The sequence below is a fragment of the Salvia hispanica genome, chromosome 6 (genome assembly GCF_023119035.1).
Source record: "Salvia hispanica cultivar TCC Black 2014 chromosome 6, UniMelb_Shisp_WGS_1.0, whole genome shotgun sequence".
NCBI lineage: Eukaryota > Viridiplantae > Streptophyta > Magnoliopsida > Lamiales > Lamiaceae > Salvia > Salvia hispanica.
In genome coordinates this window covers 5,952,532-5,968,365 of record NC_062970.1, presented here as the reverse complement: position 1 = coordinate 5,968,365, position 15,834 = coordinate 5,952,532, and the positions used below count along the sequence as shown (strand labels likewise).

The window sequence follows — 15,834 nt, the reverse complement described above, 5'->3', positions numbered from 1 at the left end:
CTAGTCCAAGAAAATATACATCAAAGTTCCTTTAATTTGTTATTACGAGTAATGAGTTTCTCAAAGCATAAACTCGGTTTGCTTGTTTTTGATTGGATGAAATTTTGTTTAATTCGCAAAAAATAAGTACTACTACTAATTTGGGGAGCTGCCGACAGAATATCTAAAACACAAACAAATAAATGAAGATGAATGAATTAAATTATAGGCCTCAAAATGTTTCTAGTAAAGTTGGACTTTCAAGAGTTTAAACAGTTGTTTATATATTGTTGTATTATACTCTCTCCTGACCCCCATTTTTAGTCTTTTTTATTGGACACAAATTTTAGTAAATATAATGAAAAGTGAATTAAAAAAGTTAGTGGAATATGAGTTCACTTTTATATGGTATTTTTTTCACACTTTTATATGGTAGTTGTACAATAAAATGTTAGTGAAATAAGTTAGTAGTATCTGTATCCCACTTATCATTTATAGTAAAAAGTGAAAGTGGAAAATAAATGAGGGACGGAGAAAATTTACAAAAGTGAACAAGAAATGGAGGTTGGAAGAAGTATTTGTTACAATGGCTGGAACATTTTCTTATGTTTGCCAATAGATGCAGTCATATTTTCTCTCTTGGTTTCATACATGATTAAAATGTCTACATTGTTTAGATATCGTTGTGTTGGTCATCTTGTTATTCATTTCTAGTTCTTTTGGATAGGTTAAACTTTTTACTTTTAATGTTCACCATTTTTTATTGTTTGTTCCTTTTATCCAATAAAAAATACCCATTTTTCTAAATTTTGATCAGATTTGGACTTCTTATATGTATCCATTTGGTAGCTTAAAAATAACGTGATTTTCAAAGATTGAACCAAATTGGGAAGTATAGTAGTATTCTTTAGAGGTTGGGAATGTAGGATTCTAGGTTAAAGCTTAGCGACCAGATTTTTCGTTTCATGTACTACTTGCACACACTATTTAATGGTTGTTGCTAAGGTGACTCTTCTTTATACTTTTGTCTTCGGGTTTTCTGCTTTTACTTCACCCGTGAGCATTGGTCGTTGGGTGTTTAGGTGTTGCGTTTGTTTTTTCTTATAGTCCGATCTTCTTGATTTAAGTGTCTGTTTTGCTTTTGTCAAGATTTTGTATTTTTTTTATTGGTTTTTGCTTCATAAGCTGAATTATCTATTGATTTGCACATCCATTTTATATTTGGTTTGCGTCTTTATATCATCGAAAAAACTATGTAGCTCGACAAATAATTGATGTTGTAGGCTTGCAGCCCAAAAAATTGAGTTGCCTTACAGGTATGTGGCGCTAATTAGTATAGACGATAGAATATAATTTGGCGTTTGAGGTGATTAGCACAATATCATCTTTGGGCGAATAAACACAAATTTCACAATGAAAAATAATTAGGTTAAAACTGTAATAAATCATATTATCTGCTTAAAATCGTATGCACCTCATACATGTAAGACCATTATATTCTTTGGTCTTTTTTTTTCTTTTCTGATTTTCATATTTCTTTTACATTTATAAATGATTTTACTTTTATAAAGTGAAACTTAAAAGGTTAGAAAAAGTACCACGCGCGCGTGTGCAATATTGATATAAAGTTTTGTATTCATAATAGTGTGCCATAATAATGTTGTCTCTATATCATCTCAACATTAATATTTGCATGATGAGTAGAATAACATTGACAACTTAATTATATGTGCCAGTTATTAAATTTGATTCGCACACATGCTACTAAGTCTAATGTCATAATAATCGAATCTAGGCTATATATTTATAATTTAGGTTATTTTACTATACATTAACTAAAATTTAACAATTTATAAGAAACTCATTTTATATGTAATTTTATGAGCTATCGATGATAACAATCAAGTGATCAATTACATTAAAAATTAATTAAAAATAAGTACGACTCATAATTAAAATCTAAACAAAAATATATTCTCCACTCTTATGCTTTGATTTATTTACCAAGCACAAATTTGTATGATGGTGGACAATATGTCTACATTGGTTGAAAACCAATTGGGCCGGCCCAGTAAACCACCTCAATACAATTCGGCCCAGTCATATGAGATGCTAAATGTCCATTTCATACTTCAATTTTGCAAAACAAACGGTTCCTCTCGCAAAGGGGCCAAGCTGAATCAATCGTTTTCGCCGCCGTGGCTCCACCGCCGACCGTCTCCCACCTAATTCCAAGCGTTTCCGTTCTACAGTCTCCGCGTCGCTCACTATCGCCACTCTCCTCTCATTCATTCTTCACAGGAAGCAGACAATTCAAAACCTGCTTTTGCCTATTTACCATTTTAAGCGGCCACAACCTCTCACAAAACCCTACTAATCTCCCTACAACTTTGCATTTTCATTTTCCTTCCTTACGCACACATATTCATCTCTGATTCAGCCAAATCAAACTTTCAACAAAAATGATACGGTATGGGGTTTTCTTTCGTTTTCAGTAAAATCATAAAAATGAAGTCCTTACAATTACTCATTTTTGATTGATGCTTTTGGATTTTGTTGTCTTGTGTTGTGTGAATTAAGCTGTAATTGGATGAAAATTAATTGCAGTAGTATATATATTTGCAGTATTTTGCATTATTACTTTATGTATGAAAATCGTTTTTCCAATTTGCTTGATTGTAAAACGGACTAAATATGGTGCGGATTCGCACTTTTCAGGATGGAGCTTCATTGATTATGCTTTGATGCTTGTGTCTATATCTATTTAATATACACGTTTAAATGCTTTGAATAGGTGGAATCGAAATGATTTGTAGTGAGGTGTGGTAGGTTTATTTGATTTGTTATGAACCCATTCAAATGATAATATTTATGGCTCTTTGTCAAATTTAATCTGTGATATTGATGAATGATAATGCATTTCGTACTGAGTATAAAGAAAATAGAGGAGAAACGAGAGAACTCTCTGATGCTAAAATATTTTTAGAGAGAAGAGAGAAACGGTAGTAAGAAACCAGAGCAGGATTAAAGTTACACTATTTGTCAATTGCTTAAATAGCCGGCTTATTCAATTAACATTTGCACCTAATTGCTGATAACTTGCCTAAATTCCTATGTTCTTTCTTTGGAGCTGCTTCTCCTTAAAACTATTTTTGATAAAAAATGTGGACAGTGACAGACTGCATGTTTCGATAATGAAGTATTGGCCTGATAAAAGTATCTGAAGAATCTTTTTTTTTTGTTTGCTCATGCTTATGGCTTTACATGGTGGGGTGTATATTGAGATTGAGCTTGTTGGTATGCTGGACTTTCATTACTTCTTATTATATGATCGTAAACATGAAGTATACTTTTTGTTAATTTTGAAGCAGGACATGTACAAGACAATGGGCTTTCCACAGGCATGTCTGGAAATCGGCAAATAGAACGTTATCCAGTGGCGCAGAAGCCAAGTTCCCTGGTGCACCCATTGAACAAGTTAGTGGCATAGTGAATCTACTATATAAGTTTATGTTCTGTCTTTTTTAATTTGCTATCGTTACTTTGGTATTTTCTTGATATTTAGTGTTTGCTTCCTTTTGGTGATTTAGAAGCCTTGTCTATCATCATATCTGCCTTTTCTTGTCAGGAGCTATGGGATATCTTTATAATATGACTCTCTGACTTTCTTTTTATACCCCTTGAGACTGATATATTGGTTGCGTGGTAGAGATAAGATATTTGTTTGCTCCACATAAAGAAAAAGAGTGCAGTTCTAGAGATATCAGATACAGTACTTCCTGATTTTATGCAACAATATAAGAGAATCAGTACTTATTTTTGGAATATAATGCATTTGAGTTTGCCATGAGTGAAAATGGAAGAATTATGACCAGTAAGATACTTAACTAGGGGGAAGAATTTGCAATGTTTAGCTCTTTAGTCCATACTGAACTCTCCAACATAACCAGAGAAATAGAATCAGAGAAGTGACTCCTTGTAGCAGGGTGATTAATGCAGGATAATTCTGATGTTCTTTTTGTATCTATCAGGTCCTGATTATTCAGTAACCACACTTTATTTTTCCTGATGTTCTGCATGATTATTTGGCTCATAATTTTTTTTATTTTTATACCTAGGGATCAGCAGACAAGCAAAGATGCGAAAGCAATCTTCCTGTGCATGATGTTGCTATTGTTGGAGGTGGCATGGTTGGCATGGCTCTGGCTTGCTCTTTGGGTAAGTGTTTTTTCTTATAACCTTGTGGAACAAAATTATACGGAGTATGTTACTAAGTTCAACTTATTTTCGAAACCTTGTCTATAACAATTTCTCTGATGATATATCTGTATTCTAAATTTCTAAGTCAAATTGTTGAATATATTATTCTAAATCAGTGATTTGGACACTGTGAACTTAACTGGGTGCGTGCAAAGTCATGTATGGGTTTTGTTACTTATCACCTATCGCCAAATGCGTACACTACTAGCCGTACATGAGGAGAGATAGAACTACAGAACCTGTGTACACGTAGGATGACGCATAAAGATATTCTGCCTTAAATTTCTTAATCCGCTCTGCATGGTGATGCAATGTAGTAAAACATAAATTGCTGAAAATCCTTTCTTGCCTAATCTTGACAGGAAATTCATCTTTATACTTATCGCGTAGTGGAATTTGAAAGTGGGTAACACAAGATTAATGTAATATGTTTGCAGCAAAGCTACCATTGACAAACCATCTGAACGTTGCCATCATTGATAGCAATCCAGCATTACAAAGTGGTCAATCTATCAAGAAAGAGGCTCCCCCAGATCCGAGAGTTAGTACCGTCACCCCAGCAACTAAAGCTCTCTTTCAAGGTATTTGATATCAATCCCATGAAGATCTTTAAATTAAGAAAAAATCCTTGGCTGATTTGGGGTCATGATTCGAATTAATTAGAAATAAACTAGGAATTGATTGTTACAATTAGGGCAAGTTTTGTGGGATTCTTGTCAAGTAAACTCCTATATATTCTATGAGAGAATTTGAGTCATATTGAAGAGGGATCATTTGTAATTGGTGCAAACCGTAGTCCTCTTTGAAGGATTGTTTTAGGCCTCTTCATACATATACAAATTTCCATTAAAGCCCATTAACCAAATGGGGTGCATTACTGGTTGAAATGAGTTGAAAAGCTTAATTTCAAGGATTATGCAAGCATGATAACTGTTCATCTGTTCCTTTTAGATGTTGGTGCGTGGAAATATGTGGAAGAGCATAGGCATGCTTACTTTGATAAGATGCAGGTAACAATACTTGAAAGCTTGTGATTTTGGGGGTATTATTCGCTTTTACCTCTCATACTTTATTAGTTAGGTTGTAAGTAACTATTTTCATTTTGTTTTTTATTGGACGTGGACAATCCTAATGTCCATAAACTACTCGTAGCTATAAATAGGTCCCACACTTGGTTTTAAAACAACTTAAATTTACATTTTTCGTATCCTTGCAGGTTTGGGATTATACTGGTTTTGGCTATACAAAGTACCATGCAAGAGATGTGAATAAAGAAGTACTAGGGTAAGAGTGAAACTGCACTTTGATTCCTTTCATAATCCTACAGTAATATTTTGCTTATTTGGATTTTATGTAGGTGCGTGGTGGAGAATAAAGTGCTTCATAAATCTCTGTTATCATGCCTCCAGGTACTTAGATGCTAGAATATTGCATTTCAGTTTCTGGAAGGAAGCTTACTCTAACAAATCTTCTATCAATTTTTTCCCAACTGGTTATGTTTTCTTTAATGTTTGCGAGAAAAAAATAGGTTGAAATTAATGAATCAAATTAAACTAACCCATTGTGTCATCATTGTTTGATATTTAGCTAACAGAGCTCAATTCCTGAAATATATTTCTATCTTCAACATTCTCTTTGTTACATCTCTGTGTAATCTCCCTTTCTGCATTTCATATTCTGTATGTTTGAAGTTTGAACATTCTCAATGTTTTTAATTATCTTATTATCTGTCCTCACTAATCGAAATTTTTCTCCACCAGCGATTTCCTTTTATTGATTTGTGTTCACTCCCCATGGATTATATTAGAATCCAATAATGATCTGTTTGATTGGTGGTCATTTTAGTTTCACTAGTTGACACGATATTTAGCTTGGAGTGGATGGCAGTCACGGTTTTGCTCACTCTGTACACTTTTTGACTGATAAGTTATAATGTATTTTCATATCACCCCCTCCCCCCCCAAACAAAAAGATAAAGTAGAAATAGGAAAGGTTTTGTAGCTTTTTCAATATATACTGGATTGAATTGATAATACTAGTAAGTGTTTGTTTTCTATTTTTCATACATGTGTTTTTTTTATTATGGTTCCGTTCCAATCACTTTTCTGCTTACATGTATCCTCTTACCAATCACTTTTTCTTGTACTGTTTTGATGAAGCCTTATTATTTGCTGTCGCGTAATGCAGATTGTATTTAATGATGTCATCATTCTCGGTTGATGTTATGCTTGTGACAGGATTCAGGTTCCCAGCATAAACTATACCCTCTCAGATTAAGCTCAATGCACTTGGAACCAGCTTCTGCATCAAGCCATCATGGATCTTTAGCAAAACTGGAACTTAGTGATGGGAATAGTTTGTATGCAAAACTAGTGGTAAATGTTGTAAAACTGCTTGCTTGCATTAAAAAAAATATTTCTATTCCTGTTATGCTCAAAAGCAGTTAAATTAGATTTGTGTTGTTGTGCTTCATATAGCTGTTCTCCATTGTGCTTACTTCAGGTCGGAGCGGATGGGTCCAAATCACGTGTCAAGGAGTTGGCTGGAATAAGCTCAACTGGATGGAAGTATTCTCAAAATGCAGTTATATGTACCGTGGAGCACATGGAGGAAAATCGATGTGCTTGGCAAAGATTTCTCCCTAATGGTCCAATTGCCCTTCTCCCAGTAGGAGACAAGTTCAGCAATATCGTTTGGACAATGGACCCTGAAGAGTCGTTAAATCGCAAATCAATGTCTGAGGTTGATTTTGTGAAAGAAGTAAACCGAGCTCTGGACAGTGGCTATGGTCCTCGTCCAAAATCTCAATCGTTGGGGGGTGTATCTCCATTCTCTTGGTTAACTGCCAAAAAAGCAGTATCAGCCTATGATTATTTTGAAATCCCACCAAAAATCACCAAACTAGCCTCTGAAAGAATGGTGTTCCCCTTGTCTCTTAAGCATGCCAACTCTTATGCCACGAAACGCGTTGCTCTTATTGGTGATGCTGCACACACTGTTCATCCTTTAGCCGGTCAAGGAGTTAATATGGGATTTGGAGATGCGTTCTCTCTCTCAAACGTTATTGCTGAAGGCATTGCAGTTGGATCTGATATCGGTGAGGTAAGCCCGTATTCTTACTCAGTTCCAACGTCTGTGATGAGACTTTTTCTTATGAGTTGTTTGTGGTTTGCCTGTTGGAGAGCATATTTTGATCAGTGGGGATGCTACCTAACCAAAATGGTTGTTGATTCTGAAATTGATTGCTTGATATCCAGTTTAGGGGATACCGGGATAGAAATCCGTCATAAGTGCTTAGAATGATTCAACTCATTTTCTCGTTGCGTTCATGAGGCTTGGTTTCCTAATGCCCGTATACGTCCCTTAGGTTTCGTTGCTGAGAAGATATGAATCGGATAGGAAACCTGCGAACCTAACAATGATGGCGATCCTAGACGGCTTTCAAAAGGCGTACTCTGTTGATTTCGGACCATTAAACGTGTTGCGTGCCGCAGCATTCCAAGGAGTACAGAATCTTTCACCGCTAAAGAGAAACATCATATCTTACGCCTCAGGTGAGCAGAGATTTCCACTTTTTTCATGACCTTTCAAGTGCCAAATAAATCTTAGATTGTTTTTATTTTTGGGTAGTGCATAATGTGAAGTTCTAATAAAAAACCTCTCTACTTTCACTTTGTTGGGGTTATGTCCATCCGTTAGAAAAATATTTAAAGTTTGACCTATTTATATCAAATCCTATATTTCGAGCTTTTACCTATTAACTGTGATATGGAGTAATTGATAAATTTTGTAGGTTGTTAGATTTGATTAAATTGCTAACAATTCGATCACTAAATTGTTTTTTCATTGCATCTTTATTATTAACACGAGAGCAGATGTTTCAATACTAGCGTACATATCATGTAATGGTATGAATACTAACCAAATACTCTTTCGTCCAGCAAAAGTATATTCCTTTTTTTTTTTTTTAGTTTGTCCCATACGTGTATGCAATTTCTAATTATAGAATGTATTTTCTCTTTACTCATTCTTTATTAATAATACTTAACTATTTTTTTTACCTACCTTTCTCTGCGTAATTGTACATTAAAATTCACGTCCAACAAACCAACAATTATGGGACAAGGGAAGTATATTAAATCATACAAATATCAATCACATTCCAGATTTCGAAAATGCCAAGTGTTAAAATCAAATTTACACGGTGAACTTCGGAACTCCGCTATTGATAGTACATCGACCGACGACGTCAATGATTTCGGATGGAGTCTCTCAAAATAATCAAAGAAAGTGAAGAGAAAAATAAGTTGACAAAAGATAAAAATAAAAACAAAGTGAAATATATTGAAGGTTTTTTTTTTGAAAAAATTACCTATTCACTTCGTCCCATTGAAGATGATCAATTTTTGTTTTATTCCAACTAAGATGATCCATTACTAAAAATGGAAATACTTATTTTTACTTTATTCTCTTCACTTAACACACAAAATAAAGTTGCATAAAATCTCGTACCACCCTCTAAATTAAGTGGTGGCTATATACTCTCCCAGTCCCATTAAATATGGAACATTTATTTTTCAGCAATGTAATGTTATTTTGTGAGTTAAAGAAGAGAGTGAAAAGGAGAGATGATGGTATTTATTTTAAATGAGATAATCTAAAGAGGAAAACATTTCATTTTTTATTGAAGCAGAGTGAGTATTAGTTTTAACTTTTAACTATCTATTTTGTTCATCTCATATTTTTTCATCATATACTAGTACTCCTTCCATCTCAACTAAGTTGAGGCATTTGGACATAAAGATTAAGAAATTGTGTTAAAAGAGCTAAATGAAGATAAACTAAAAATAGAAGATAAAATAAGATAAGAGAGATAAAAGAGAGTAAAGTAGGAGAATAAAAGTAAGAGCGATTTGATATTTTATTTTTTAAGTAAGAAAAGGATATGACTCAACTTAATTGGATTTTTTAAAAAGAATTATCGTTCAATTAATTGATACAGAGGAATAAGTATTATTTTACAGACTTATAAATTTAATGACTTAGAATAACTTAGTACAACATTGATTAAAATAGGGGTACGTGACTAGTAGATGAGTGAAGTTAAAAATGATCATATGTCCTTCTTTGACTGAATGTCTCACATACTAGTCAAATTTAATATCTGGAAAATAGATATATTATAATTTAGTCATACATTATCCCGTCCTTAAAAAAAGCTCCCTCCGTCTTGAATAACTTGTCATTATTTGATTCGACAATAGTTTTAAAAAATATAATAGAAATTGATTTGAAAAAATTAGTTGAACGTGAATCTTATTTTTATATATTAATTTAATAGTAAAATATAAGTGAGAATGAGTTAGTGGAATATGGGGTCTACTACTAAAAATGATAAAAGTGAAATGTGACAAGTTTTTGTGGACGGATGAAAATGAAAATAAGTGACAAATTTTCAGGGACAGATGAAGTAAAAACTTTGAAACAACACGAGATTTAATGACTGATTGAAAAATTAAGAGAGAATAATTGGTAAGTATGAGAGAATATAATGAGAGAAAAATGAGTAAAGTAAGAGAAAAGAAAATAGTGGAAGTAATGTTAATGGATTAAATGTCCACTTTCTAAAATAGAAAATTTTAAAAAAAATATTTTTAAAGAACAAATAAAAATAAAAATAAAAATAGTACTCTATTTTAAGGAGATTAAAGGAATCCTATTTCTAGTGTATGTCACACCAATTACCATCGTGCACACTAAATAAATCCACCTGGTGCTCCTCTAATTTCAAAGTGAGTTTGATTGACTTTTCGCACAATTCAAACAACAACAGTTGTAAACAAGTGAGATCTGCTATAATTTATCATGCAGTCCAAATTGAACATAAGAAACATTTGCTTTAGTTTATTATGCAGTCAAAATAGAATTTAAGAAACATAGTACATTTAGTTTATGTACATGCCTCAATACTTTATGGAGGGTTTCAGTGACTTATTAGACTAGATACATTGTGCACCTAAAGTAATACTCTTTCACAGTATAATTATTATCTTATTAATACCACTAGTCGATAGGATGTAAACATGTATACATGTAAATGTAATAAGTATATAGTTACGGTGTATAACAATTGAAGTGTGTTATTGAAAAATTAAATCGACTTTATTAAAAATAGAAACTTACTATAAATAAATAGTGATTAATTTTGGTGGATAATAAAAAATGAAAAACATGATTTGTACAACGTAAACCACCTAGGAGGCAATACATATAAATCACAAAAATATGGAGTAGTATACTATATTCAGATTTTAATTTATAAAAGCGGTGTGTTCTGTGGTTAGTGCCGAATATGATTATTATGTAATGAATATAAACCATAATAATCTATACCAAATTATGCAACCCACCGAAAAAAAAACTACAAAAACCAACAACTTAAGGCATTAATATTTTTTCCTAGTTGCGATAAAAAAAATGATACCGAGAAAATATCTATATAATATACTATCACAATTTTTTCTGAAAAAGTTTTAATTGAACGTAAATATACTGTCTCTCATTGTATGAGGTTCTAGATATAAAATCCAAATTATTCTAAATCAAATCATTAAGAAACCGCATAAGCTGTAACTTTTTCTTGGTCATGCTTCAAAATTTCATACATTTAGTCGAACACGTTTCTATAGAGAATTTGAGTATAATTGAATTTGCAGTGTTCAAATCAGTACTAATTATTCCTCTTTTACTAATATCTTGAGAAGCTAGCTTGTGTTCTTGAATTGAATGAAATTACCTCAACACAAAGTCATCTTATCATCTCAACTTTCTTATTAATCTCATTTCTCTCATCCAAACCAACATTAATTAGTTCATCCACATTTGTAATAAGTCATTTTAAGTTGTATCTACATAATAAACGAGCCTACACATATACACATATATGATCCATGGTTTACAAGTAAACATGTTAAGGTAACTGCCTAAGTTTGAATGGAAATTGAAATTTCAGAGAAGAATATTGACGAAATACTTATCAACTTGCGCTCAAAGATAAAATAAGAGTGCAATTTTTGTCTTCACAGTCACATTAATTTACTCTTTAGTCAAATATAGGTACTTATAAAGTCAAAGAAGGTCTAAACTACTGAACATCATCCATGGCTTGAACCAAGTGATGTAAACTAACCATATACATTTAAGATAAACTTGAATTAACCATAGTAAAATTTATTCTGTCATAGTAATTAACTAGTACGATCGCTCCCCCTAAAAAATGTTTTCTAGATCAAAAAATGTATTTAGTGTTTATTCTATAATAAAGTTTAGCAACCCATAACTAAAGGTTTATTAAAAGATATTTTTATGAAGTTATAATTACGGATTAGAAATAAAGAATCATATTTAATTAATTTGTGCACCTGAATATAGTTAACGAATTAAAATTAAAAGATAAGAAATGTAGAAATATGGCTTGTTTTCTAGAGCTCCAACAAATAACTAATTATCAGTCTCCAAAATATAGTTTTAATGCAGTAACTATTTGAGAGAGAAATACTAAAGTCCAGACAAAGAAAATTCAAATTTCAAAGTTGGTTGCCATGCACACTTGAATTGAAAAATCAAGCCGATCTTAATTTCCACTATAAATAGAGTTGTGCAGCCACTTTATTTCTCACTACACTCATCATCTTCTTCTTAATTTAAGCTCTTTGCAATACTTAGCATACAAAATCCATAAAATGGCTGCACCACAAGCACAAATTCAGCGCCCCGTCGCCAACTTCTCTCCAAGTTTATGGGGCGATCAGTTCATCACCATTGATTCTGGTGCTAAGGTACATTCATCATCATCATTAGTTCAATTCTTCATCCACAATTTTCACTATTCACTTCTAACAATTTATCTATTATTTTAGGCTGCTGAGCAACATTCAAAGGCAGTTCAAGTGCTGAAGAATCAAGTGTTGGATATGATCTCAGCTGCTGAAAACAATCTGGTTGAAGCAATGAACCTTATTGACACGCTCGAACGTCTCGGCATTTCTTATCACTTTGAAAAGGAGATTGAAGAAAAACTGCACCATTTCTTCAATCTAAATACAGATTATAGTGATGATAAGTCGTATGATTTGTACACTGTTGCACTTCATTTCCGTCTATTCAGGCAGCATGGCCACCGTTTATCTTCTGGTCTGTTATCACTTAATACTCCAAATTTCACAGCTCTGCAAATATCAAAATACTAATATAAATACTACTATTGGTGAAGCAGACATTTTTGCAAGATGGGTCGATGTGAATGGCAAATTCCAGGAAGGCCTTAAGAATGACGGCAAGGGTTTGTTAAGTCTGTATGAAGCCTCGTACCTGAGAACACGTGGAGAAACTATACTGGATGATGCGCTTGAATTTGCTACTGCCACTCTCAAGTCCATAGCGCCACACCTCGAATCTCCTCTTAGCAAACAAGTTGTGCATGCTCTAATTCAACCCTTGCACTACGGAAATCCAAGAATCGAAGCTCGTTACTTTATCTCCATCTATGAAGAATACCAAGACAAGAATGAATCTCTCTTGAGGTTTGCTAAATTGGACTATAATCTATTGCAAATGCTACACAAGGAGGAGCTCCATGAAGTCTCAAGGTAATAAATATATATGAATGAATGAGGCCTTTAATTTATTATTACTACTTCTAAATATATAGTAAAAACTAATTAATATTGATGTTGTACATGTATATGTGTAGGTGGTGGAAAGAACTGGACCTTGTCTCGAAACTTCCATATGCAAGAGATAGAGTGGTGGAGTGCTTCTTTTGGGCTATGGGAGTATACCATGAGCCACAGTTCTCTCGTGCTCGTGTCATGCTCACTAAAACTATCGCCATGACCTCAATCATAGATGACACTTATGATGCTTACGGTGTCATTGAAGAGCTCGACGTTTTTACTGAGGCAATAGAGAGGTAAATTAACTTAGACCTACACTTTGTTTCCTGCTCTTCTTGGCTTGGATGGAGCATAAATTGATCAATTACTTTATTATTCAGGTGGAATATAGAAGAGATGGATAAACTACCCGAGTATGTGAAGTCATTCTATAAAGCTCTTTTAGAACTCTATGAGCAATTTGAAGAAGAATTGGCTAAAGAAGGAAGATCCTACGCCGCACATTATGCCATAGAATCTGTATGAGTTCAATCATTAATCATTACTTTATACATGCACTTAAAAAATATCATATGAATTTGTATAATCTGATAATATTATTTGTATTTCTAAAATAGCTCAAAGAATTGGTGAGAAGCTACCATGTTGAGGCCAAGTGGTTCATACAAGGATATTTACCACCTTTTGAGGAGTATTTGAAGAATGCCCTCATCACCTGCACTTACTGTTACCACACAACAACGGCGTTGCTGGGGGATGAATCTGCGACCAAGGAAGACTTCGAATGGCTAAGCGAGAAGCCTAAAATGCTTGTGGCAGGGCTACTCATATGTCGAGTCATTGACGACATAGCTACTTATGAGGTGGAAAAGGAAAGAGGTCAGAGTGCTACAGGCATAGAATCATACATGAGGGACAATGGCGCCACAATAGAAGAAGCGGTCGCTAAATTCTTCGAAATAGCAACAGACGCATGGAAGGATATAAATGAGGAGTGTATGAGGCCATCTCCATATTCCAGAGATGTTTTGATGCGGATTCTGAATCTTGAACGCATAATTGATGTAACTTACAAAGGCAACGAAGATGGATACACTCAACCTGAGAAGGTTCTCAAGCCTCACATCATTGCTTTGTTTGTCGACCCTATTGAGATGTAGACTACATCATATTCATGATTTTCTCTCTGTCTTTGTTTAATGTTGTCTCAGAATTTTAACAATAATAACAATAATAATTGATTCCTATAAAATTTATAATTGTGCATGTTTTTGGCTTCGTTGATTCTTTCACTTCGCTTATACATTTATAAGTTTCGGCACTTTAAACGGGCTTTTTGATTGCTAAGTAATGCATAAAAAAGGCTTTTTTCTTGGGGTTTTTTTCATGTTTGATGCATCACATTTACTGAATTTAGGCCCATTAATTTATTTTCGGTTTTTTGTAACCACATAATTGCTTACTAAGCTCGTGCATATTCTTCAAATATCTTCCATAAACATGATATTCTCACAATTATTATAAGGGATCGTTTGACAGCTTAAAACAAGTTAAGACCTTTTATCTAACTTTAACCATACATTTGATACGCTTGTAATCTGAAGGCAGTGGTTTATGAGACGATGATAGAATCACTTTTTTTGCTACGCTAGTGAGATAAAATTAATATTTATTCATTAATGAACTCTAATATTTTTATACTCTTTCCATCTATAAAAAATTGTTTCATTTATTGACCACACGAGTTTTAATAAGAAGTTGATAATTAAGAAAGATAAAATTAATATTTATTCATTAATGAACTCTAATATTTTTATACTCTTTCCATCTATAAAAAATAGTTTCATTTATTGACCACACGAGTTTTAATAAGAAGTTGATAATTAAGAAAGATGAAAAAATTAGTAGATAATGTAGGATACGTGAAAAAAAAAAAGTAGAGGAGAAAAAGAAAAAATGGATAAAGTATGAAGAGTTTTCATTTTTAAAATAAGAGTACTTTATACAAACATCCTATAATAACTGATGAATTAATTGTAAAGATCGACACAAAGAATTACGTGGTTCGATCCACAAACGGATCTACATCCACGGACGAAGGTGAAGCGATTTTATTGAGGATACAGTGGGGAAAACAATTACAATACACTCGAAACAATCTAGCTCACTACTCAATCGGAGAAGACAACACGATTGTGAAACTCTCAATTAGCTAGCTAAAGATTACAGTGTAAAACTCCTATCTATTCTCTCGTATCTTGGAGAAGAAGAAGGAGAAACTCAGCTGGGCAAAACTGATTGAATGAGCTGAACAGCTCACTCAAAAGGGCCGATACATTGGCTGCCTTTGGGCCTTCTCAACTTGGGCCTGGGTTACTAACTTTGAGCCCACATTGGTTGATCCAGCCACACACAAACCCAACAAACTCCACCTTGGCTGCATCCACCAAACCATCTCCACCTTCACCTATGTTCCCTCATCTCCGAGCAATCAAGTTAACCAAGTCCAAGCAATGCTCGAACTTAGCACTTGTTAATGGCTTAGTCAACATGTCAGCTGCATTCTCAGAAGTGTGGACCTTCTTTACAACCACCATACCTCTGCTCACTTCATCCCTTACAAAGTGAAGCTTGATATCAATGTGTTTACTCCTCTCATGAAAAGTTTGGTGCTTAGCTAAGCTAATAGCACTGTTGTTATCACAAAAGATGGTCACTGCATTCTGCACTACACCAAAATCATTCAATATCCCCTTCAACCACTTAGCTTCTTTCACTGCCTCTGTCAAGGAGATGTATTCTGCCTCTGTTGTGGAGAGTGCAACTACAGGCTGAAGGTTAGACTTCCAGCTAATCGCAGTGCCATATAATTTGAAGATATAAGCTGATTGAGACTTCCTGCTATCAACATTTGCAGCAT

The 15,834-nt window shown here is 33.6% G+C and overlaps 2 protein-coding genes across 4 annotated transcripts; both read left to right on the top strand.

The window, feature by feature from the left end:
• The first annotated feature begins 2,131 nt into the window (after positions 1 to 2,131).
• On the top strand, positions 2,132 to 7,996 carry LOC125196111 (ubiquinone biosynthesis monooxygenase COQ6, mitochondrial). 3 transcript variants are annotated; one of them, XM_048094490.1, is made up of 10 exons: positions 2,132 to 2,449; positions 3,351 to 3,456; positions 4,098 to 4,197; positions 4,677 to 4,820; positions 5,191 to 5,249; positions 5,456 to 5,523; positions 5,597 to 5,648; positions 6,477 to 6,614; positions 6,742 to 7,341; positions 7,607 to 7,996. In XM_048094490.1, the coding sequence occupies exons 1-10, from the start codon at positions 2,442 to 2,444 to the stop codon at positions 7,820 to 7,822; spliced, it is 1,491 nt and encodes a 496-aa protein (XP_047950447.1). In that variant the 5' UTR covers positions 2,132 to 2,441; the 3' UTR covers positions 7,823 to 7,996. The 3 variants fall into 3 exon arrangements, with proteins under 3 accessions (XP_047950447.1, XP_047950446.1, XP_047950448.1); XM_048094489.1 differs by having other exon boundaries at positions 3,348 to 3,456; XM_048094491.1 differs by lacking the exons at positions 2,132 to 2,449; positions 3,351 to 3,456 and having other exon boundaries at positions 4,602 to 4,820.
• A 3,943-nt stretch (positions 7,997 to 11,939) lies between these two features.
• On the top strand, positions 11,940 to 14,134 carry LOC125197158 ((-)-5-epieremophilene synthase STPS3-like). The gene is made up of 6 exons (XM_048095868.1): positions 11,940 to 12,077; positions 12,159 to 12,432; positions 12,515 to 12,887; positions 12,992 to 13,210; positions 13,295 to 13,433; positions 13,532 to 14,134. Exons 1-6 carry the CDS (start codon positions 11,982 to 11,984, stop codon positions 14,072 to 14,074), a joined length of 1,644 nt encoding a protein of 547 aa, XP_047951825.1. The 5' UTR covers positions 11,940 to 11,981; the 3' UTR covers positions 14,075 to 14,134.
• The last annotated feature ends 1,700 nt before the right edge of the window (positions 14,135 to 15,834 follow it).